Raw genomic sequence first — 26,095 nt, 5'->3', positions numbered from 1 at the left:
TACTTATGGCCTCCTGAGCATCCCCAGATTTAATCACTCCAACATTGGTGCCTATGCCTTTAGCTGCCAAGATACTAATCTCTGGAATTCCTTCTGCCTCTTCCTCCACTCTTTCTGCCCACAAGACATTCCTTAAAACCTACTCCTTTGACTAAGCTTTTGGTCATCTTAATTTAATATTTGCCCTGGTTTCAAATCCTGTGAAGTGCCCATAACATTTTATTATGTTAGGGCTGCTGTATAAATATAAGATGTTATTGGAGAATACAACTTGATCATGAGAAACAAAACCTGCACTTTTCAGATGTTTGTGATATAGTTGTGGGATGAGCTGACAACAAAGAGAAAGTAGTGATAAAATGGTATGTTGGTATAGCATACTGACATATCAAGCAACTGTGCCAGTAATCATTGTTCACAAGTTTACCCTTGTGGTTCCCATATGGCAAATGTGTCATTTCTCCTATCTTTTGTAGGCACAGGGGAAACATAAAGGAAGTGTCGCCAGCTACATCCTGACTGTGACAGTTAAAAAAATAGTTTTTATTAAGTAGCAGCAGAAATAAAAGTGTGCATTTGTTCCCACAAGGGAATAAAAAAACAACAGCACAGATGTAAACAAGCGTATGAATGAATTTAATTTTACACAGTTTTGAGCAAAGGACACTGTAATCAAGGTTAAAGAATTGACATTAATAACAAAGATCCTTTTTATGAGCAACATATGGCACAATAAAGTCTGTCACTTTATACCACTAAGCTTCCAATATCTGTTGTTCATTTTATTAGCAGAAGAGAAACTATTGATTTAAGGTAGAGTATTCAGTGCTGCAAGATAGCAGCTGCTCCTAAGAAACAATCATTATCATTTTCTAAACACTGCAGATGAGATTTTCGAGTGTGAAAGCAATGTATTCTGTTAATAGAAAGAATATTCAGGTATCACTGAGTTTGGCTCGAAACATCTTTGACATGTTGAATGTGAAATTTATCATCATTTGCTATGAGAGTGGACAATTTTGTTCATTTGCTTTCAATACAATATTTTGTAGCAGTGGGAGTGTACTGAACTATGTGGAATATAACTGGCTGAAAGTTTTTCTCCTCTATCATCTAACACATTACTAAGTTTATTTTTGGCACATGAAATTCGGTGTAGGCTATTTAACTTTGTACTGTAAATCAGGATATTTTTTTCTGATCAACAACATTTACGTTTTGATGTACAAGTATGAACAGCAGAAGTTTACATTTTGATTTGGCAATAGAGCAATCATTATGTATTGTGCTGTAACATTTTAGAAAATCATTACATTATACAGGCTAATGATTATTAGGCACTGGAAGAACAATAGTATCTATCGAAAGATACAGTTATTATTATGGTACCTACCATTAAGATGGGCAGTAAGGCTAGAGAGTGAGTATCCTGTTTTACAGTAACTTTTCAATGCCTTCGCCTTGACAAAGTACATGCAGCTTTGCTTTATTTATATCAGCTCTTTGTACAATATGTACTGTAATTGCTTTTAAATCATTGCATTCTTCTCAACTTGCTCTAATGCTCTCTTGGATGATCTTGCTAGAAGCAACTCCTTCTCATGGACCAGGCTGTCGAGGAGCTCCTTCTGCCTATAGTTGTCATACACTTTCAGGAACGCAAGAATGGTAATTGCCATCCAAGCAACCCATCCGGCCCACAGACCAAACTGCAGATGAAATTCCCAGATGTTAAACAAGGTTTGCTAATTAGCAACTTCAGGGCATGTCATCCTTTTCACTTTTGAATATAATCTGCAAAATGTCTCTTTAGTACACTGTAACATAAGTTTTACGAATCAGTAAGGATTTAATTAACGTGGTAGAAAAGGAGAATTTGATCAATACGATCCTAATTTAATTCAAACATTTATTTTGAGTGAATCAGTTGTTTCTTCACAATAGAAAGATTTAAGCAAATTATCAAAAGCTTTTTATTCGTATAAAATCACATCTTTTGATATAAACATACATGTCAGAGACATACATTTCTGTCACCATGTGAGTAATCTGACTGCTGTCCCAACTCAGCAATGTTTGTTTGTGAGCCAGCAATATCTGACTGTACTCTTTTAAGAAATGTCATCTTTATAGGAAAAGATTGTTCAGAAATATCAGTAATTCTGACTTTGGGTGGTGGTTTAAGGCAGGGAAATATTTGAAAAATTAGGCGCAGTGAATAACAGGTGACTGACTTGATCCCTCCTGACACTCACAAAAATTCAACTTTAATTATTTGGTCTGATGGGAAATTCCTTGAAGCGGGTCCCACTGCTGCGGTGTTACTTCATCGCAAGTGCAGTGGAAACTCAGTTTACGTGCGTAAAAAGGGCTACTGCTGCACTTTCAGAAGAATAACTCTGGCAGAGCGCGCTGAAGTCTTTCTTGACCATCGGACCCTTTAAATGTACTTGTAGGTCCACAGTAACTGGTTTCAAAATATTCTGCAATGGGCCAAAATTTCGAAATGCTTATTAAAACATTAAGTTTTTTTGGTACATGGCTCAGTTCTCAAGGCATCATCGGGCTGAATTTTACTGGCCCCTGGGAGGTGGGGACGGATGTAGGGGTGTCAGTGGAACAGAGAGTCATACTGGGAGAGCTCCCCAATGCAGTTCAGCCACTGGGGAAGTTTCCTATAGAGGTGGGCAGCCACTTTTACAGAAAGACCCTACTAAGGGCCATTTACAAGGGATGCCGGCATATTGCCTATGGATTGTGGGGTGGGGGGGAGCGGCGGCCATCAGAATCGGAGGCTTCATGGCCCAAAGTGGGAGCCACAGGGAGGAAAGGCAGCCCCCGCAGTCCCAATAATTCCCTCAGAGGGATTTTCCCTCTGATCTGTAGAGCCCCCTGCTTCTGTCCCCCAACTTTTAATTTTTACATACTAATCCAAGTGCACCTTCATTTTGATTGGAACCAGCAGCATCAGGAGCATGCCCACCATTCTTTATTGACAGCAGGCCCACAAGCAGCCAATTGGAAGGTTGCCTGCGGTAAAATTGCCGAGCAGGTCCTGCTGCCAGCAAGTGCTGGTTCAAGACCCACCTTCGACCTGACGTCAGGGTCCCAAAGCCCAGGGTAAATTTCAGCCCATGGTATCAGAGTTCCTGGGAAAAATTGCCAGGAGAGTTCACAATTTATATAATGTATATTTTAATCTAACTCCATCATTATTTATTTCCCATCATTGGTAATATTGAAGGCAGAGATTCTATTTTATGTACACAAAACAATGCTTGGACTTTATATGAGCTTTTGAGATTTATGAAGAAGTAAAACAACATATGACCTTGACTCAGATCATTTGCAATGTCTTTCCTTATGAAAGAAAGGAAAGTTGAACCTAAGCATCTGTTTGATTTTACTGCACTACCCACTTTGGACATAAAATCTAAACGATGGTACTTTAGTAGTAATAGCTCACATTGTTATCAGCCACCTGGATATTCAGTTAAATAGTGGCTCACTTTACAATTAACCATTGGTTAAAAAACAGACAGTGGCTGGTGCACTACTTTCTAGCCCACATCCTTCTGTCCATCCAGCTGTCTAACACGTCACCGATTTTATAATCTTTAGTCTGCTTTTAAATTCCAAATCAATTTAGTATTCATCCATAAAATAGAAAAGTGATATTAAAATGAACAGGTTTTTTTGTCTTAATTAAAAAGTGAGTGACCATCTGTAAGAATTATTAAAAACTGTAATTTGTTATATTTAAATATGCAATGGTCGTCATGGCATGAATTCTCCCACTGAAAAGCAAGCCAATTGTTGACTGGAGAACTTTACTCACAGCTGCCATCCTATTTTCAGATGGCCTCCTTCACAAATAAAGTTCAATATGTTATCAGTCACAATGATAACAAAACAGTCACATTTTGCATGCCCATTTACTACAAGCAATAAAAACATATTTGATACTTTTGATAAAGAAACGCTACGCCACCCAAAAAAGTGTTAAATAAGGTTTTTAAAATAGCAACATTAATTAATACAGCATTTTTAATGTAGAAATCTGTCCCAATATACTTCACAGAAGCGTATTCAGATAAAAATCGATGTTGAGTCAAAGAAAAAAGTATTAGGATGGATGATCAAAAGCTTAAGTCAAAAAGGTAGGTTTTAAGAACAGTCTTATAGCAGACAGAAGTGGGTAGGCAGAGGTTTGAGGAGGGAATGCCAGGTCATGGGGTCTACATGGCTGAAGGCACAACACCAATAGTGGAGCAAAGGGAGTGGAGGATATGCAAAGGATCAGAGTTGGAGGTATGTAGAGTTCCAAAGGTTGTAGAGCTGGAAAAGTTAAGAGTGCTAGAAAGGCGTAAGGTCATAAACAGATTTAAAAACCAAAGTGAAAATTTTGAGGCATTGTGGGGCCGAAAGCCAAATGTTGGTTAGTGAACACAGGTGATATACGAATGGGAATTTGTGTAGTTTAGGTTAAAGACAAAAGAGGATGAGTTGAAGATTATGAAGGATATGAAAGAAGAGTGGCCAAAAAGGAAAGCTTTGGAATAGTTGGGCCTGGAAGTGACAAGGCATGATGAAGTTGTCTGCACCAGACGGGCAAAGACAGGCAATGTTATGAAGGTGGATACAGGCAGTCTTTATGCTGGAAAGGTTATGTGGTTGGAAGCTCAGTCTTAGGGTCAAATTAGATGCCAAAGTTGAGAGTGATCTGGTTCAACGTGAGATAATGGCTGGGGAGAGAGATGAATGGTTGAATGGCTAAAGGCTCTGGATGTAGCAAAGGCTGTGGGGGCTGACAATATCATGGTTGTGGTGTTTCTGCTTCAGGACTAGCCGCACTCCGAGGCATCTATCCAACAATGTGGAATATTGCCCAGATAAATCCTGCCACAAAAAGCAGGACAAATCCAATCTGGTCAATTACCAGGTCTACTCTTGGTCATCAGCAAAGTGATGGAAGATATCATCGACAGTACTGTTAAGCAGTACTTACTCAACAATAACCTGCTCACTGGTGCTCAGTTTGGCTGACAAGACCACTTTGCTCAAGACTCCATTACAGCCTTGGTCCAAATGAAAAGATTAACAAAAGAGCTTCATTTCAGGTGAGGTGAGAGTGACTCCCCTTTACATTAAGGAACACTTGGCAAAATTGAAGCTAATGGGAATCAGGGAGAAAACTCTCCACTGGCTGGAGTCAGACCTAGCACAAAAGATGATGATTGTGGTTGTTGGACGCCAATCATCTCAATCCCAGGGCATCACAGCAAGAGTGCCTCAGAATAGTGTCCTAGGCCAAACCATTTTCAGCTGCTTCATCAATGACCTTCCCTCCATCACAAGGTCAGCAGCGGTGATTTTGCTCACAAATGCACAATGTTCTGTACCATACCTGAGTCCTCAGATACTGAAGCAGTCCGTGCCTGCATGCAGCAAGACTTGGACAACATTCAGGCTTGGACTGATAAATAGCAAGTAAATGTGTGCCACACAAGTGCCAGGTAATGACCATGTCCAATAAGAAAGACTCTAACTATCTCTCCTTGATATTTAATTTTTTTTTAATTCATTTATGGGATGTGGGCCTCAATGGATAGGCAAGCATTTAATGGCATTAACATCTTGGGGGGTTACCATTGAAATCTCATTGGGCCAACTATATAAATACTGTGGCTGCAAGAGCACATCAGAGGCTGGGAATTCTGCTGTGAGTAATTCGCCTCCTGACTCCCCAGAACCCACTGTCCACCAGGTACAAGTCGGGAGCGTGATGGAATACTGTCCACTTGCCAGGAAGAGAGCAGCTCCAACAATGCTCAAGAAGCTCAACACCATCCAGAACAAAGAAGCTTACTTGACTGGCACCCAATCCATCACCTAAACAATCACTCCTTCCACCGAACACACAATGGGAGCAGCATGTATCATACACAAAATGCAGTGCAGCAACTCACTCCTTTGACAGCACCTTCCAAACCCATGAACTCTACCACCTGGAACAACAAGGACAGTGGATGCATGGGAACACCACCACCCATAGCTTCACTTCCAAGCTGCACAAAATCCTGACTTGGAACTATATTCCCCTTCATTTACTGGAACACCGTCTCTAACAGCACTGTGCTTGTACCTGCATCCCATGAACTGTAGCGGTTCAAGAAAGCTCATCATCACCTTCTCAAGTGCAATTAGGGATGGAAATTAAATTCTGACCTTGCCATACAACCCATGAATGAGTAGTATAATAAATCTATGGCAAAGGTGTGCATTATATGCAGGGGCTTAAGTCATCTGTTTTAGTGTTCCCAATATTTAATTGGACTAAATGTCAAATAATCAATCTGATAATACAGTCTGGTGAAAGGCGAGAGAGGTGATAGAGAGGTTGAGTGCATACACGAGGAATCTGCCCCCAAGCTTTCAGGTGATGTTGCTAAAGAGAAGCCTGGCCCTAAGGAACAGGAGGGGGTTGAGCATAGATCCTTGGGGGACCCTAGAGGTAAAGGTGTGGGGGTAGAAAGTGACTGCAAGAATTTGATTATAAGACCAGAAGAGACACTGGAGGTGGATGATGTGGTTGACCCTGTCAACGGCTGCAGTTAGGTTGTGAAGCAGCAGGATGGATAATGCACCACAGGCACAGTGACAGAGAGAGTCACAAAACAAATTTATTCTCAGGTCTGGTCCTCACTAACTGTAACTGTAGGGTCAATATTTCCCAAACATTAAGTAGATTTTATGTGGTGGAAATGTGTTCAGTTTGTATTTTTTATGAGCAGAATTCTTTGATTCACCAAATTTTAAGTGATATTTATAATGCCAAGATTTTGGTCTTTTTGTGCATAATATGAGCTTATAAATTATATGTTGTTGATGCTGAATTGTTATAATAGTGCCTTCTGTATCAATTCCTGATCTTGCCAAATTTTGTCTGATAGCCCTCCAGTGAAGTGCTTTAGGACACTTTAATATTGCTGAAAAAAGAGACATGCTGTTGAAGCTTTTTGTCTTGCACTCATCAGGACAGAATTCACAAGAATACCAATTTAGATTGCATGAGAAGAGAGTGCTGATTGGTTGGTAAATAGAGTCTGATTATAGAGGCACTGACATGGAGAATGCATCAAGGAGAAGTTAACTGCTAAGTTTTTGTTTAAATTCAATCCAGACGGGTCAGCTCTGATTGGTCAAGGCATTGCCATGGGAATATACCAGGAAATGGCAGTGGCCCAAGCTTTTGTTTAGTTGAAAAGGATGCAATATGTGGACATGACCCTTCTGTCTGCAAAGGATAGGACCCTGTGTATGAATATATGTAGCTTCCAGCACTTGCAAGTGAGCTGCACACACTGTGAGCCCAGCTGAAGATCTTAGATTGGTTGTCAATGTAATTATTAATACAATCAGGATTGTTCAGCAATTGTTGTCCAATTGCAGAATCAATTCGAATATTCAACACTACAGGTGGGGCTTTCAGTGCCCGCTGGCATGCTGCTCGGTGGTGTGAGCAGACAATTTAGTGAGAAAGTCAGAAATTGGTTTCACAACGTTGTGAAACCAGTTTGCGATCATCTGCTCTGCCCGTCGATGGTGGGCCGCATTTCCTGCCATCGGATGTAGGGAACATCATTGTAATACATCTGCATATCATTACAAGGCTAGCCCGCCGGAATCAGACACCACCCCCCACCCCCGACCCCCTTCTGGGTCATCCGCTCACACTGATGTGTTTCACAACAGCATATATAAGGTGTGCATTTGGCAGGCTGCACTTTGAGGGGAACTCAGAGGTGAGTGTACAGTAACGTTGCGCTGCACTAGTGAGGGTCGCCTGTTGGATTTCAAGGCTGAAGAGCATTGAGGGGGGTGCAAGGGCTGCCCTGCAGTTGAGGTGGATTAGATGGGGACAGGGGGAAGGGCTGCTCTGTGATTGAGGTGCATTGGAGGCGGGGGGGGAAGGGCTGCTCTGTAATTGAGGTGCATTGGAGGTGGGGGGGGGGGAAGGCTGCTCTGTGATTGAGGTGCATTGGAGGCGGGGGTGGGGGAAGGGCTGCTCTGTGATTGAGGTGCATTGGAGGCAGGGGGGGGGGAGGCTGCTCTGTGATTGAGGTGCATTGGAGGTGGGGGGGGGAAGGCTGATCTGTGATTGAGGTGCATTGGAAGTGGGGGGGGGAAGGCTGCTCTGTGATTGAGGTGCATTGGAAGTGGGGGGGGGGAAGGATGCTCTGTGATTGAGGTGCATTGGAGGCGGGGGGGGGGAAGGCTGCTCTGTGATTGAGGTGCATTGGAGGTGGGGGGGGGAAGGCTGCTCTGTGATTGAGGTGCATTGGAAGTGGGGGGGGGGAAGGATGCTCTGTGATTGAGGTGCATTGGAGGCGGGGGGGGAAGGGCTGCTCTGTGATTGAGGTGCATTGGAGGCGGGGGGGGGGGAAGGCTGCTCTGTGATTGAGGTGCATTGGAGGTGGGGGGGGGGAAGGCTGCTCTGTGATTGAGGTGCATTGGAAGTGGGGGGGTGAAGGATGCTCTGTGATTGAAGTGCATTGGAGGCGGGGGGGGGAAGGCTGCTCTGTGATTGAGGTGCATTGGAGGTGGGGGGGGGGGGAAGGCTGCTCTGTGATTGAGGTGCACTGGAGGCGGGGGGAAGGGCTGCTCTGTGATTGAGGTGCATTGGAGGCGGGGGGGAAGGCTGCTCTGTGATTGAGGTGCATTGGAGGCGGGGGGGGAAGGGCTGCTCTGTAATTGAGGTGCATTGGAGGCGGGGGGGGGAAGGGCTGCCCTGTGATTGAAGTGCATTGGAGGCGGTGGGGGGAAGGGCTGCTCTGCGATTGAGGTGCATTGGAGGCGGGGGTGGGGGGAGGGCTGCCCTGTGGTTGAACGTAGTGTATAAGTACGTGCAGGGTGGAAGGGAGGGAAGCGGCCATGCATTAGGCACACATTGTATAAAGTGACCATTCCTCTGCAGCTGAGACAGTTCAGACGCAGCCACTTTGACATGCCTGGAGTCGGGTCTCTAGCTTATCTGCCCACTCAAGCATCGCAGAAGCATGAAAGTGTCACCAAGAGCTCCAGAGTTTGTCACCCCTCAGGCACAGCTTGCAAACTAATGAGTGTTTTAGTGGACTGCAGTTGGATGACTGGGCACATTGTACAATCTCCTTGCTAAAGCTGGCCATGGATCAGTCACTGGTGGAGGCACTCACAGCCCCTTGCAATGTCACCATCCTGGTGTGGACCAGTTTCCCCCATGGTTCAAGCTAACAGTGCAGCCTTGCAATGTAGGTTAGGAAAATGCCTGCATCTGAGCTGAGAGCACAGCATGCAGTCCAATGGGCAGAGTTGCAGCCAATCAGTCGGGTGGAGTGGGGCGGAGGTAGGTGGGGTTTCGGGCAACCATGCAATGCACTAAACTCTGGCCATCCAAGTGGTGGCCAGCACTCTCCGGGATGCGTTAAGGAAATTTCAGACTTAACCAAGAGAAGTGCGTAGTACACCCAAACTAACTCACGCATCTCTCTCTTTCATCCTGCAGTACATCAGGAGCATGAAGCCTAGTGAACTAGCTGTATACCTTGCAGCTACAGAGATCAAAGACGGCAGAGAAGAGACGACAAAGTTGCCTGGCTGGGCAGAGGTAAGGGCAGGCTGGGTCTCCCGCACAAGCCGCTGAACAGCCACAGCAAGCCATCATTGGTCGGTACCTAGCTAGACACATGGTCTATAGATGCCGCCTTTTATTCCTGCAGATGACCGAAAATCAGGGTCACCAAAGGCTATATGGCTAGGGGACTGGTCGGTCACATCTGCCAGCTACTGCAGGATTTGGCGCCACAGGTGCATGGAGGGCATCCGCTGCCAGTGGCCATGAAAGTGACCGTAGCGCTCAATTTTTACACCAATGGCTCCTTTCAGGACTCCACAGGCGACCTCTCTGGGACCTCACAAGCCTCCACCCACATATGCATCCATGAGGTCACGGATGCCATCTTTGCAAGGGCACACAGCTTTGTGCATTTCACCCAGGACCATGACAGTCAGGATGCAAGAGGGCTACCTGGAGAGTATGTGGCTGATGACACCTGTGTGGTAACCTCAGACTGCAGCAGAGTGAAGGTATAATGAGGCTCATGCCGCAACACACTACTTGGTGGAGCAAACCATCATGGGATGCTGAAAATATGGTTCTGGTGCCTAATGGAGCCCTGCAATATAGTCCACAGAAGCTGTCACGCATCATCACTGCACACTGTACAACCTTGCGCTGCAACAAAGAGAGGAGCTGGCTGGGGAGGAACTGGAGGTCTCCTCAGATGAGGAAGACATTGACAAGGATGAGGGTAAGGAGGTCCTCGAAGGTGACGATGATGGGGATGTGGTTCTCGTACTGGCCAGATGAGGCCAGCATGCTCGGGAGGCCCTCACAGCTGCTAGATTTGTGGAGGATGATGACGACATGCAATGAAGAGACACCATAGATCCTTACATTTCACTTATGAATGTTTGACTCCAGTCTGGCTTACGGCAGCACACATACCCTCCGTGATAATGTTCCTGTTATGGAGATGCAGTGGAGGCCCTAACAGTCACTCAGTTGCAGGAGGATGATGATGAAATGCAGTGAGGATACTCCATAGATCTTCATATAGCCTCTGAGGATGTCTGACTCCTGTCTGGCTGAAGGCAGCTCGCTTGCACTCCATGATCAGGGTCATATCGTTGAGGCGCTGAAACTTTAAAAGCACCTGATCTTTTGTCCGCCTTTAGCACCTGAGCCCTTCAGGAGCACAGCGTCACTGGTCACAGATGTTGAAGAGATGGGGCCAGACCCACCTTAAAGGTGCCGAGAGCACACATGCTTACATGCAGCTGAGGATTCAAAATAGCAAATGTATCATCCATAAATCGGAAATGTGCAAGGTGCAGGAGCCTAGGTGACATTCCATCGAAGATGTGTTTCTTGTGGAAACCAACAAAGATGCTTGCAAGAACTAGGCCTAGAGGGGATCTCATGGCAACACCATTTATTTGGGCATGGTGTTGTTCAAACTGAACTCAACTGCACAAGTTGCTGAGTTCATCCGTTCAATGAATACAGGTTCAGACAATGGCAGTGCTTCTAGGTTGCCATGATTTAATGATGCAGTGCCAATGTCAATGGCATCCTTGAACGGAACATTGGTGAATAGGGCTTGCAATGTCGAATGAACACATGGACACAGCATTGCTATCGATATGCAAGTCCTGTATGGTCTTCGCAAGGGTGGAGGAATCCTTCACTGTGTCTGTGGAAAACTTCCTCAGAACTGGTTGCAGCAACTCACCCAACCATTTGGCTAATTCATGTTGTGCAGAACCAGTCATAGATAAGATAGGGCATAAAGGGATATCACTTTTGTGTGTCTTGGGCAGCCCTTACATACACAGACGCAGTGAGCCTTGAGGACGCATCTTATATATACCACTCGGCAGCTCATTAGTCTTGCAAAAGTCCAACAAGCAATTTTGTAACTCACTTTCGAGCAGGGCTGTCCAGTCATGCTGAGTGGCAGGTCCAATGGATGCGAATTTAGATCCATCATTAAGTATGGTGTGAATTTTGTTGATATAGTCACACTTGTTAAGGATGGCTATTCCAGTCCCTTTGTCAGGTTTACAGATATGTATGACTGGGCCATGAGGCCTTGCAACGTTACAGGCATTCACATTACATGTGAAAATCAGCCAAGTCGTTCAGAATCCTGCAATATGCATGCACTGGATCAGCTAGGTGAGCTTTCAAGGATTCAGCATTGTCAGTGGACGCTAATTTGTGGTGGAATAGCTGAGAGTAAAGGAGTTCGAACTGAGCAAATACCTCTTCCTGTTTGATGTGGGATGACGGCACACCAAAATTGAAGCTTGCGCAAGAACAAACTCCTCGCTTTCAGAGAGCACATGATCATAAACAATACCCACTTGAAACACACCTTCACTGTAAACTCACTTAATCAGAAGTCGCTTAAAGCAGCGCAATTAATGACACCACCAAACATGTAGCAAATCTCTCTGACCATGTACTCTCTGAAAGCGAGGAGTCTGATCTTGCGCACGGCTTCAATTTTGGTGTGTGCTCCAGTCAAAAAGGTTGTATCTAGTCTAACACAGCTTGTTTTCATATAATGCCCTTAATGTTGTAACACCTCCCAAGGTGCTTCACAGGAACATTAACAACAAACTGATACACGGACAGGTAGTCAAAAGCTTAGTCAAAGAGATAGGATTGACGCAATGTTTTAAAGAGAGAAAGGGAATTGTAGAAGTTTAGGGAGGGAATTCCAGAGCTTAGGGCCTAGGCTACTGAAGGCATGGCCAACAATGGTGGTGTGATGAAAATCAAAGCTGTGTAATTGGCCAGAATTGGAGGAGGGCAGAGATCACAGAGGGGTGTGGGCCTGGAGAAGGGAGGGGTGAGGCCACAGAGGAATTTAAAAACAAAGATGAGAATTTTAAAATCGAGGCCAAACTAGGAGTCAATGTTGGTCAGTGAGCACAGGGGTAATAGATAACCAGTTGTGATCTTTTTCAAAGGAATGACAATGCAGGTAAGGCAGATGGTGATCAGGCTGCCTCACTATCTAATCATGAACTGGCAACTTTCCTCAGTAAACACAAAATCAAGTTCAAGAGTCAAAGGCTGAAGTACCCCACAAGGAAAGTGTTGCTTTTGGCAAGTTTAAATCTGCCATCTGCTGATAAATCTGTTTTCATGCACGTGCCATATAATCCATATAATTTGATTGTCAACCCTTAATTCTACTGTTGTCCTGAATCTCAGCTTGAAACGCACAGTAACTGGGAAGCACTCATCTCCATTGAAACTGCAAATACCTTTATGCAGTGGATTTGATATCCAGCTAGAAATGTTGATTAGGCATTGACTTCGCTGCTAACTTTAAAACAATTCAGTAAAACAGAAGTTAGCACATACAAGAACCCAAGAGATAGGAGCAGGAGTAGACCATACAGCCTGCTCTGTCATTCAACCTGGCTATCACTCAAACCATATCTGAGTGGCCTTCCACTGGAACATAAATAGAATTTCAAGTGTAAGGTTTGAAAATATGTCAAGTAGGAAGCTCATGGGGGTGACAGTGGTGTATGCCTGCACTATGATATCGGTTCATAGTAAATCAACGGTCAATTTTCATCACGCCTGATCTTCTTTCTACTGATGCTCACAGAATGATACTTCAAGCTGTTTTGGGAGATTTGTTTCCTAGTATCACTGTCAACTTGGTTTGAAATGAAAAATCTTGGCAATATTTTCCAAGTCAATGGAAAATAAAAACTGGCATGGTAAAAAAAATTGGCTGCCAATTTGCTAAGAGCCCTGTAGTGCTTGAAGATATAATCTTTCCTATTGTCTATTAGGGGATGGGGGGGTGCACATAATTGTTCTGATGAATGAGCCCTAAGTGTGGGTAATCCAGAGGGGGGCGCTTTCTAGTCGTGGGCCTCGTTCAAGCATGTTGCCTCTAAAAGCTCTCTGTAATAAAGTTATCTGTTTCAACTAGAAACCTTTCTGGTGTGTCATTACATTTGGCAACGAGGATAAAATAACTGATGCTGCACCTTGCCTTGTGAATGTGAGTAAATCAGTTCTTAGGAAAAAGGAAAAGTATACTCACTAGTCATGCCACTCTTCAGCAGAATCGACCCTTATGATACATCTATGAAAGACTGGAGCCAGTATGTAGAGCACCTTGGTTTTTATTTTGTGGCAAATGAAATAATCATGGAGGAGAAGCAGAGAGCAATTCTTTTGAGTGTCTGTGGTAGCAAGACATATAGCCTCATCCACAGTCTGACGGTCCTGAACGCGTCCGAGTCGAAATCTTTTAACAAATCGATAGACCTCATGAAGGCCCATTTTCAGCTAAAGCTGTTGGTAATATTGCACAGGTTTAAGTTTAACTCCGAAGTAAGGGCCCTGGGAGAGCCCATCGCAATTTATATAGTGAAGTTGAAGCAGGTGACAGAGCACTGCAACTTCGAAGACACACTCAATAATATGTTGCGGGACTGCTTGGTTTGTGGAGTTCATGATAATGCCATTCAGCGCCGTTTACTCGCAGACTGATTTGAAGCGCACCATGGAAATGGAACGTGCTGAGAGGGACTCGCAGGCTTTACAGAATGTGCAACAAAGTGCCGTTCTGCAGCTAGGGCGGGAGCATACCGCCAGCCATGGTACGAAAACCAGAGACAGTAATGAGGCGAGAGACAGTCTCTGCTGCTCGAAGAATGAAAAGGCCTAGTGGAAGCATCTCATCAGCAACTCTGATGTTAATCTGTTACAGATGTGGGATAATCATGGACCGGAAGCCTGCAGACTTAAGAAGGCAGATGCCGTTAATGCCACAAGAAAGGGCAAGTAATAAAGTAATGCAGGGCAAAATCGACACAGCCCACAAGACAGCAGACCAAAATGATTTAAGTGAATAAGATACCAGAACCAAAAGCTGTCCATACCAATAGCTATTCTCTGTATGATGTCAATGTAGTAAATAACGGAACCAATAACTATCACCATTCAAGTGAATGGGAAACCTCTCGTAATGGAGGTAGATACGGGAGCCTCAACCACAGTGGTGGGAGACCACACATTTTAATACCTAAATGAAGGTCCCAGCCACTGAATCTGGAGCAAACCACGGCTAAATTAAAGACATACACTGGAGAATCCATACAGGTAAAGGGCATCGCCACAGTACCAGTGTCCCATATGCAACAGACAGCCCAGCTTCCAGTGATCATAGCGATAGGTGAAGGACCTAGTCTTCCAGGCTGCGACTGGTTACAAAAAAAAGATCAAATAATCTGAAATATTTCACTTGAGAATATGTGTTCCTAAGGAAATATAAGTGTATTTTGTGACGAATTGGGAAAGATATACTTTTGCTTGTAAGCATTTTATGTAGATTCAGATGTGACACCCCATTTCTTTAAAGCCAGCCCAGTGCCTTATGCCCTAAAGGAGAAGGTCGATGCAGAATTGTGCCACTTAGAAAAGCTAGGCATTATCCAGTCAGCCCAAAATTCAGAATGGGCAGCGCCCATAGTCCCTGTGATGAAAGCTGATCAAACTATTCGCATTTGTGGGAACTACAAATGGGCTGTGAACAAGGCAGCCAAACTAGATAAATATCCTGTCCCAAGGACAGACAACTTGTACGCAAAGCTAGCTGTAGGCAAATCCTATACCAAACAAGACATGAGCCATGAATACCAACAGTTAGAGCTGGATAGCACATCTAGAGGGTATGTAACCATCAACATGCACTGGGCCTGTATCAATATACGTGCCTACTCTTTGGAGTATCATCTACATGTGCGATCTTCCAAAGGAACATGGAAAGTCCATTACAAGGACTTCCCCAAGTAGTAGTATACGCAGATGATGTTCTGATCACAGGGTCAATGGAAGCCATATATTTGGCCAACCTAGAAGAGATTTTAAGATGATTCTTAGAAGCTAGTGTATGATTAAAGAAATAAAAATGTACATTCCAAGGCCTGACATCTGTCGTCTCAATTTCTCTGCTCCTCTCACCCACTCTAACCTGTCTCTTTCTGAAATTGCCGCACTCCGTTCTCTCAGATCCAACCCTGACTTTGTCATCAAACCTGCTAACAAGGGTGGTGCTGTTGTTGTCTGGCGCACTGACCTCTATCTCACAGAGGCTGAGCGTCAACTCAGACACTTCCTCCTACCTCCGCCTGGACCATGACCCCACTGAACATCAAGCCATTGTTTCCAGGACTGTCACTGACCTCATCTCCTCTGGAGATCTTCCCACCACAGCTTCCAACCTCATAATCTCCCAAACTCGGATGGCCCGCTTCTACCTCCTACCCAAAATCCACAAACAGGACTGTCCTGGCAGACTGATCATGTCAACCTGTTCCTGCCCCATGGAACTCATTTCTTGCTATCTTGACTCCACTCTCTCTCCCCTTGTCCAATCTCTTCCCATCTACATCCGTAATTCCTCTCACGCCCTACATCATATCAACAATTTCCAGTTCCCTGACCCCCACCGCCTCCTCTTCACCATGGACATCCAATCCCTCTACATCTCCATCCCCGATCAGGATGGTCTGAGGGCTCTCCGCTCCTTCCTCGAACAGAGGCCCGAACAATCCCCATCCACCAGTACTCTCCTCCGTCTAGCTGAACCTGTTCTCTCACTGAACAATTTCTCCTTAAACTCGTCTCACTTTCTCCAAATAAAAGGTGTGGCTATGGGCCCCAGTTATGTCTGTCTCTTTATAGGGTATGTGGAACAGTCCTTGTTCCAGTCCTACTCAGGTCCCCTCCCACAACTCTTTCTCCGGTGCATCGATGACTGCTTCGGTGCCACTTCATTCTCTCATCTGGATCTGGAAAAATGTATTAATTTTGCTTCCAATTTCCACCCCTCCATCATTTTCACGTGGTCCATCACTGACAGTCAGTTCCCTTCCCTTCCTTGACCTCTCAGTCTCAATTTCTGGTGATAGACTGTCCACCAATATTCCTTACAAGCCCACCGACTCCCACAGCTACCTCGACTACAGCTCCTCACACCCCACTTCCTGTAAGGACTCCATCCCATTCTCTCAGTTCCTTCACCTCTGTCGCATCTGTTCTGATGATGCTACCTTCAAAAACAGTTCCTCTGACATGTCCTCCTTCTTCCTTAACCGAGGTTTTCCACCCACGGTCGTTGACAGGGCCCTCAACCGGGTCCGGCCCATCTCCCGCGCATCCGCCCTCACACCTTCCTCTCCCTCCCAGAACCATGATGGGGCCCCCTTGTCCTCACTTATCACCCCACCAGCCTCCGCGTTCAAAGGATCATCCTCCGCCATTTCTGCCAACTCCAGCATGATGCCACCACCAAACACATCTTCCCTTCAAGCCTACTGGCGGCTTTCCACAGAGATCATTCCCTCCAGATCACCCTGGCCCAATCCTCCATCATCCCCTACACCTCAACCCCCTCCCAAGGCACCTTGTCATGCAACCACAGAAGGTGCAACACCTGCCCCTTTACTTCCCCCTCCTCACCTTGCAAGGGCCCAAACACTCCTTTCAAGTGAAGCACAGCATTTCACTTGCACTTCCCTCAATTTAGTCTTCTGCATTCGCTGCTCCCAATGCGGTCTCCTCTACATTGGAGAGACCAAACGCAGACTGGATGACCGCTTTGCAGAACACCTTCAGTCTGTCTGCAAGCATTACCCAGACCTCCCTGTCGCTTGCAATTTCAACACTCCATCCTGCTCTCATGCCCACACGTCCGTCTTTGGCCTGCCACAAGGTTCCAGTGAAGCTCAATGCAAACTGGAGGAACAGCATCTCATCTTCCAACTAGGCACTTTACAGCCTTCCGGACTTAATATTGAGTTCAACAATTTCAGATCATGAACTCTCCCCTCCATCCCCACCCCCTTTCCGATCCACCTTTTCCCAATAATTTATAATTTTTTTACAAATATAAATTCTTTTCCCACCTATTTTAAAATTTATTTCAATCTATTGTTTTATCTCCACTTTTTACCCCATTTTGATCCCTTCCCCCCACCCCACCCCCACTGGGCCATCTGCCACTAGTTTGTCCTGCTTGCTACCCTTAATGTCCCCATTAGCACATTCCTTAGATAATATCACCACCATCAACACCCCTTTGTCCTTTTGTCTATGACAGCTTTGGCAATCTCTTCTTTGCCTTCACCTAGCACTGGCCCCCTATCGAGCTCTACCTGTCCCACCCGACTCTACCAGCTTATATTTCACCCCATTTCTCTACTTCCTTAGTTCTGATGAAGGATCATACGGACTCAAAATGTCAAGTATATTCCTCTCCGCAGATGCTGTCAGACCTGCTGAGTTTTTCCAGGTATTTTTGTTTGTGCCAGAAGTCACCTACCTGGGTCACTGGGTGGATGCCATGGGATCGCATCCAGTAGAGGAGAAAGTTGGCGCAATCAAAGAGGCACCCTCTCCTTCCAGTGTCACTGAACTCAAGCCTTTTTTGTGCATGATTAATTATTATAGCCGCCTCTTGCCAAACTTGTTAGCAGCATTAGCACCATTACACTTGTTATTGAAAAAGAATCATCCTTGATCATGGAATTCACGACAAGAAGTTAAGAAGCTATTACATTCATCATATCTACAAGTGCATTATGGCCCAACAAAAGAATTAATATTAACCTGTGATACACTCTTTATGATGTGGGAGCTGTGTTGTCACACAGGATGGTTCTGAAAGGCCAATTGGCTATATCTCCAGAACCCTCTCTGCAGCCGAGAAGGATTATTCACAACTAGAAAAGGAAGTGATATTTGAAGTGAAGAAATTCCACTAGTATCTGCATGGATGACATTTCACCATAGTGTCGGACCATAAACCATTAACGAGTTTATTCAGTGAGGATAAAGCCATTCCGCCAATAGCCTCAGCAAGAATTCAACGTTGGGCTTTGATATTATCTGCATGTCAGTATACCTTTATGCACTATGCTGGCTTACATATTGCAAATGCGGATGCACTCAGTCGTCTCCATTACCAGTTGGCATTGTACATGCTCCAATGCCACAAGAAGTTGTGCTTGCACTGAATTTATTGGACTATTCGCCTGTGTGTGCAAAGTAAATAAGGAATTGGACAAACAGGGATCCAACTTTGTCAAAAGTCCAAGACCTTGTATTGCAAGGGTGGTTGAATTCACCAGTCCCTGAAGAGATAAGACCACTCCATGCCAGAAAAAACAGTTGTCAAGATGCAATCTTGTGGTGATCAAGAGTCATCATCCCTTCACAAAGAAAATAACCACTCTTCACAGTGCGCATCCAGGCATATCGAAGCTGAGAATTCTTGTGCGAAGCTATGTCTGGGTGGCCAGGCATAGAAAATGATATTGAAAGCATTATCAAGCACTGTCCCCAGTGTCAGCAACAACAGAAGTTGCCTGTTTCAGCTCCACTGCATTTGTGGGAATAGCCTGGTTGACCTTGGGTTAGACTGCATATTGTTTATGTAGGTCTATTTTTAAGTACCATGCTTTTATTGATCATCGATGTGCATTCTAAGTGGATAGACGTGTATGAAGTCAGGTCACCCACATTGAGTGCAAATATTGAAATGCTGGCCTACCAGAGGTTATTGTTTTGGATAATGGTACAGTCTTTACTAATACAGAACCTGAGAGACTTCTGAGTTTAAATGGAATCAACCATATTAAAGCAGCACCTTATCATCCCTCATCAAATGGGTTAGCTGAAAGAGCACTGCAAACTTTCAAATCAGGAATGAAGAGGTCATCCGAAGGTACTCTAGAAACTCGACTTTCCCGCTTTCTTCTCAATTATCATACAACTCCTCATTCAACAACAGCTTCAACGCCGTCTGAATTATTGATGAAACGCCGCCTACATACAAGGTTAAGTCTGGTGTTTTCAAACTTAGAGGGGAAGGTAGAGGAGAATCAGAATAATCAAAAATTGAATCACGATATTCATAGCAAAGCTTAAAGATTTACTGTAGAAGATACAGTTTTTGTGTGGAATTTTGGAAATCGACCTAGTTGGGTTCCAGGTATAATCGTCTCAGAATCTGGTCCCTTGTCATTCCAGGAGGAAGTGGAAGGCCGGATTGTTTGAAAACATGTGGATCATCTGAGGAGTAGAGAGACACTCCAACAACCAGCTATTCCGCCTGTGATTGATGACAAACCTTTAATCCAAGGTGACAGATCGACCTAGGATAGATTTGTTGAATTGCCTAATCATGAACTGCCACTTTCTAAGGATGTACCTGATGCTGCAGTTCCTGATCATGTCGATCCAGTGAGAGAGCCTCAAGTGATAGAGCTACGCCACTCGAACCGAATTAGAAAACCACCACAGAGATTTAATCTTTAACCAGCCGACCGTATATATATATATATATATAATATATATGTATATATTGTGGATTAAAATGTTCTTTGTAAATAGGAAACGTTAAAAAAAAACTAAAGGGGGAAGAAATGTAATGACTGAAGGTATAACCTTTCCTACTGCCTATCAGGATCAAGTGATTGTTTTGACGAATGAGCTCTAAGCACGGGTAATCCATGGGGGGAATGGAGCTTTCTAACCGTGGACCTGGTTCAAGCATGTAGCTTCTAAAAGAGAACAGTAATAAAGTTATCTGTTTTAAGTAGAAACCTGCCTGATATGTCAAGTCATTACAAGACTATCTCGTGCTGCTCGTAAAAATCAATTTTAACCCCCCATATCCCTGATTGACAACTCAACAAGGTTATGTTAGGTTACACTAAATTAAATTGATTATATCGAGTGCTAGGCTCACTGTGCTGCAGATCCAGTCTGTTGGTTCTCAGCTAATGACAGGTGCACAGATACCAGCCCCAATGTAAAAATGTTCCAGTGTCTCTGTTATTCTAAGAGTAAAAGACTTCTGTCTGTCTACAAAACAAGTTGCCAATGGTCTCAGCATCTGATAAAATGGGGTAAACTACATGAAAGGGAATGTATTCCAACAACTGGTTTTCAAGGGTGGGAATTCCAAGGATGCTAATTTGAGGGTCTTAACAAAATTTGTATTCTGGAATGATCTGGGTCTTACACTTCAATCTTTTCTAAAATATTTACTTGGCAATAATTTATTTTAAAATGTCTGAATAGGAAATTAGATCAACAAATTGATTGACCTTGACTGGTGTCAAAGTTTAAACCTAATGAACCAAATCTCACAATTTATCCTTTGAGCTGTGTTCTGTTGATACTACAATCTACATATAAACTTTCCAAAGGCTTACCTGGATAATTGCAAACTGGTCATAGAAAGAAGAATTATCCAAGTGCAGCTCCAGATCAATATCCTGCAATTCTTCACAACTGTAGACCAGAACAAAACTTACATTCTGGAAAGCTCAACAAGACCTTGCAACATTTATATTAGAAAGTTTGTTTTGAAAATGCCTTTTGTTTATTTTCTTTAGGCAAGAGCATTAATGAATTGGATGTTAATATTAATAGTGATTACCATTCATAAAAAACTCATACATCTGTTTTGTTCTGTAACGCACAATTTTCCTTACTGGACAATTTTAGAAAGCAAACAACAGTTGTTTATAAAACAAGAGAAATTCCTAATATTGTGTACCTGTTAGGCATTCTTCCATCCTCAGTGATTGCATCACACCACATATTGAAGCCAACAGTGACCAGAGTGCTTGCTACGAAGATAAGGAAAACCACGAAGGTGCTGACCAGCAGATTCAGGAACGTTGCAAAGAAAGTGCTGCAACAAACAGGTGAAGTGAAAGGTGGGGAGGGAGGAGGAAACACATCGATAAGACAGCAAAGGCAGCAAGATGTTTGATAAACATCCTGTTAAGGATGTTCCCTGGGAATGTTGCACTGGTGATAGCTACATTTACAGCGATAGCAAGACCATTCGTGTTGATTAGCTTTTAACTAAAATAAAACACAAACCATAAGCTATTTGCATTGAAAGTAAGAGAGGTTACGATTGCATTAAAATGGATTGTGATATTTAGCACATATTGCACTACAGATAATTATTGTTTAGTATTAGGAATAGCTTTTGTAAATTTTAATTGAAAAAAGGTCCAACATTTCTTTGAACACTGCCACATGCCAGCAGATACTCAGCAGATGTTGCATCAAGGTGGGTATGGGATTCTGTGGTTACGGGGTTCAGTGGATAAGAGACTTGTGGGTAAGGGGTTCAGTGGGTTAAGAGTATAGTGGGAGCGGGACTCGATGGGTAAGAGGTACAGGAGGTAAGGTTTTAGTGGGTAAAGGGGTGCAGCAGGAAATGGTTCAGTGATTAAGGGGTACAGTGGTTAAGGGATTCAGAGGGAATATAGTTCAGTAGGAAAGAGATCACTGGGTAAGGTGTTTAGTGGTAAGGGGCACAGAAGGAAAGGATTCAGTGGGTCAGGGGTACAATGGTTTAGGGGTACGCATAAGGTTACTTAATAAGATAAGAGCCTATGGTGTTGGGGGTGGTATATTAGCATGGATAGAGGATTGACTAACTAATAAAAGACAAAGAATTGGGATGAGGGGAGCATTTTCAGGATGGCAACCTGTAACTAGTGGAATGCCACAGGGATCAGTGCTGGGGTCACAATTATTTACAATATATATTAATGACTTAGATGAGGGAAGTGAATGTACTATTGCCAAGTTTGCAGATGACATAAAAATAGGTGGGAAGGCAAATGGTGAGGATGGTACAAAGAGTCTGCAGAGGGATACAAACAAGTTAAGTGAGTGAGCAAAATGTTGGCAAGATGGAATATAATGTAGGAAAATGTGAGGTTATGCACTTTGGCAGGAAGAATAGAGGAGCTGAATATTATTTAAATGGAGAAAGACTGCAGAAAGCTGCAGCACAGAGGGATTTGGAGTCCTCGTGTCTGAATCCCAAAAATCTAACATACAAGTTCAACAGGTAATAGGGAAGCCAAAGGAATGTTAATCTTTATTTCAAAGGCAATGGAGTATAAAAATAGGGAAGTCTTGCTAAAACTATACAAGGCACTAGTTAGACCACACCTAGAGTACTGTGAACAGTTTGTCCCCTTATCTAAGGAAAGATATACTGGCATTAAAGGCAGTGCAGAGAAGGTTCACTAGGTTGATTCCGGGTATGGAGGGATTTTCTTATGAGGAGGGGTTGAGTAGGTTGGGCCTGTACTGATTGGAGTTCAGAAGAATGAGAGACAACCTTATTGAAACATATAAGATTCTTAGGGGGCTTGGGAAGGTAGATGCTGAGAGGTTGTTTCCCCTTGTGGGAGAGTTCAAGACCAGAGGGCATAATTTTAGAGTAAGGGGTCACCCGTTTAAGGCAGAGATGAGGAGGAATTTCTTCTCTCAGTGGGTAGTGAATCTGGAATTCTTTACTACAGAGGGTTGTAGAGGGTGGGTCATTAAGTATATTCAAGGCTGAGATAGACCAATTTTTAATCGGAAACAAAGGTTATGAGGAAAGGCAGGAAAGTGGAGTTGAGGATTATCAGATCTGCCATGCTCTCATTGAATGGCGGAGCAGACTCGATGGGCTGAATGGCCTACTTCTACTCCTACATCATATGATCTTATGGTGTACAGTGGGTATGGTGTACAGTGGGCATGGTGTACAGAGGGTTTGGGATTTGGTGGGTATGAGGCCTAATGCATAAGAGTTTTGCGGGACGGGTTCAGTCAGTAAGGGATTCAGTGGGCAAAGGGCTCAGTAGCTATAGGGTTCAGGGGGAATGTGTTCAGTAGGAAGGAGGTAATTGGATAAGGGGTTCACTTAGTAAGAGGTTTTGGTGGGTATGGGGCTTGGTAAAGGGTACAGTGGGTAAGGGGCACAGTGGGTAAGGGATTCAGAAGGAATATGGTTCATTTGGAAAGAGGTTCGGCGGGTCAGGTGTTTAGTGGGTACGAATTCAGTGGGTCAAGGGTGCAAAAGGTTAAGGGTTTGGTAGTTAAGTGGTACAATGGGTAAACGGTTTAGAGGTTAAATGGTTTAGTGGTTATGGGATTCAGTGGGTAAAGAGTGTAATGAGTAGTGAGTTCCATGGGTATGTTGTACGATAGGCATGGGGTACAATGGGCAGGGGTACAGTGGGTATAGTGTATATTAGGGATAGTGGGTAAAGTGTTCAGTGGATATTGGGTATAGTGGGTAGAGGTGTAGTGGGTAGGGGTATGGCAGGTAGGGATACAATGCGTACCAGTACAATGGGTAGGGGTTTCAGTGGGTAGAGGGTACACTGGGTAGGGGGTTCCGTGGGTAGGGAGTATAGTAGGTAGCGGGTATAGTAGGTAGGGAGTACAGCGGGAAAAGTGTTCAGTGGATATGGGGCTCAATGCATAAGCGTTTTGTGAGAAGGAGTCAGTGAGTAAGAGTTCAATGGGCAAGGAGCTCGGTGGGCATAGGGTTCAGGGAAATGTGTTCAGTAGGAAGGGGTTAATTGGGTAAGGGGTTCTAGTGGGTATGGGGCTTGGTGGGTAAGGGCCATAGTTGGTAAGGTGCATAGTGGGTAAGGGATTCAGAGGGAATATGGTTCAGTAGGAAAGGATTCAGGGGTCAGGTGTTTAGTGCGTAGGAATTCAGTAGGTCAGAGGTACAAAAGGTAAAAGATTTGGTGGTTAAGTGGTACAAAGGGTAAGGGGTTTAGTGGGTAAATAGTTTGGTGGCTATGGGGTTCAGTGAGTAGAGTGCAATGGGTAGGGGTACAGTGGGCATGGGGTACAGAAGGTAGGGGGTACAGTGGGCAGGGGGTATAGTGGACATGGTGTACAGTGGGTAGGAAATACAGTGGCCAGGGGGTACAGTGGGTACTGTATGGGGGTTCAATGGAAATGCACCACACACAAAGCGACTTACTCATCGTGTCCTTTGCAAAGGTAGAAGAGGAGTCTCCATGCCTGGATTGCCGAGAAGAGGAGGGTGAAGAGTCCGATGAAGGTGGTGAACTGACAGGCGGATTCTGGGCCCCATTCCTCCACTATGAAGCGCTGCTTCTCCACAGTGATGTTCTCATTCTGCCACATCCCCCGGGTAAAGAGCAGGCATTTTCCCTGGAAATCACTGCCGTTCTCCGACAGCGGCACCACGGCGATGAAGCCAAACAGGAAAGCTAGAAAATACAGGATGCACTGTGCGAACAAAAAATTATTCATCCCCATATCTCACATTGAAGCGGCAACCAGACCTGGTCCACGCCTGCGCCGATCGATCCGCTGACGTCTGGTCGCTGAAGCTCGTCGCGGTGGGAAGGCTGATGTCAACCTGGAGACATCCATCTCCATTCAGGGTGGGAGATAGTTCATCATCTCCTTATTTAATTAGTTAATTCTCGTTTCCGTTTCTGTCCAATATTAAATTGGAATTTGAAATTTTCTTCAATGCAAAAAGTATGTATTAGCTTAGCTCTACATGTATTGGCACTTTTTTTCCTAAACCCTCATTCTGTGTTGTGGTCATACATCATTGTAACTTGTAGAGAATTGTAGATAGATTGATGCAGATGGAGGCATTCGGCAATTTTTTTTATTGTCCATTAGGCTGGTTAATGTACCTGTAATATTTTAAATGGTAATTGTGCTATTTTTTATTCGTTCATTTGCTGCTAAAATCCATCTCTATGCCTTTGTTATCTCTAGACTGGTAATCGAGAGACACAGGGTAATGCTCTAGGGACTCGAGTTCAAATCCCACCACGACAGATGGTGGAATTTGAATTCAATAAAAACCTGGAATTTAAAGTCTAACAATGACCGTGATTGTCATAAAAACCCATCTGTCATTAGTAATGTCATTTAGGGAAGGAAATTTGCTGTCCTCACCTGGTCTGGCCTACATGTGACTCCAGATCTGCAGTAATGTGGTTGACTCTTAAATGCCCTCTGAAATGGCCTAATGGCCTATCAAGCCACTCAGTTGTATCAAATCGCTAAAACTTCAAAAAAAAAGGAATGAAACCGGATGAATGAAACCAATGCCTGGCATCAAGCTAGGCATCGCAAACGACCATGGCAAAGCCAGCTTTGTCGACCCTGCAAAGTCCTTCTTACTAATGTCTGGGGGCTTGTGCCAAAATTGGAGAGCTGTCCCACAGACTAGTCAAGCAACAGCCTGATAAAGTCATGCTCACGGAATCATACCTTACAGATCATGTCCCAGACACCACCATCACCATCCCTGGGTATGCCCTGTCACATCAGCAGAACAGGCCCTGCAGAGGTGGCGGCACAGTGGTATACAGTCAGGAGGGAGTTGTCCTAGCTGTCTTCAATATCGACTCATGGCCCCATGACGTCTCTTGGCATCAGGTCAAACATGGCCAAGGAAATCTCCTGTTGCCTACCACGTACCACCCTTTCTCAGCTGATGAATCAGTGCTCCTCCATGTTGAACACCACTTGGAGGAAGCACTGAGGGCAGCAAGAGTGCAGAATGTACTCTGTGTGGAGGACTTCAACGTACATCAATAGTGGCTTGATGACACAACCAGAGAC

The 26,095-nt window shown here is 44.3% G+C and overlaps 1 protein-coding gene across 2 annotated transcripts; it reads right to left on the bottom strand.

Annotated features, from left to right (window-relative positions):
• Positions 1-615: 615 nt before the first annotated feature.
• LOC121292577 (transmembrane protein 179-like) lies at positions 616-24,813 on the bottom strand. 2 transcript variants are annotated; one of them, XM_041214727.1, is made up of 4 exons: positions 24,462-24,813; positions 21,213-21,350; positions 20,866-20,944; positions 616-1,709 (listed from the first exon to the last, which is right to left on the bottom strand). In XM_041214727.1, exons 1-4 carry the CDS (start codon positions 24,761-24,763, stop codon positions 1,530-1,532), a joined length of 699 nt encoding a protein of 232 aa, XP_041070661.1. In that variant the 5' UTR covers positions 24,764-24,813; the 3' UTR covers positions 616-1,529. The 2 variants fall into 2 exon arrangements, with proteins under 2 accessions (XP_041070661.1, XP_041070662.1); XM_041214728.1 differs by lacking the exon at positions 21,213-21,350.
• Between the last annotated feature and the right edge of the window lie 1,282 nt (positions 24,814-26,095).

Source organism: Carcharodon carcharias, chromosome 20 (assembly GCF_017639515.1).
Source record: "Carcharodon carcharias isolate sCarCar2 chromosome 20, sCarCar2.pri, whole genome shotgun sequence".
Taxonomy (NCBI): Eukaryota; Metazoa; Chordata; class Chondrichthyes; order Lamniformes; family Lamnidae; genus Carcharodon; species Carcharodon carcharias.
Note: the sequence above shows the minus strand (reverse complement) of the source record. Positions and strands in the feature narration are given on the sequence as shown.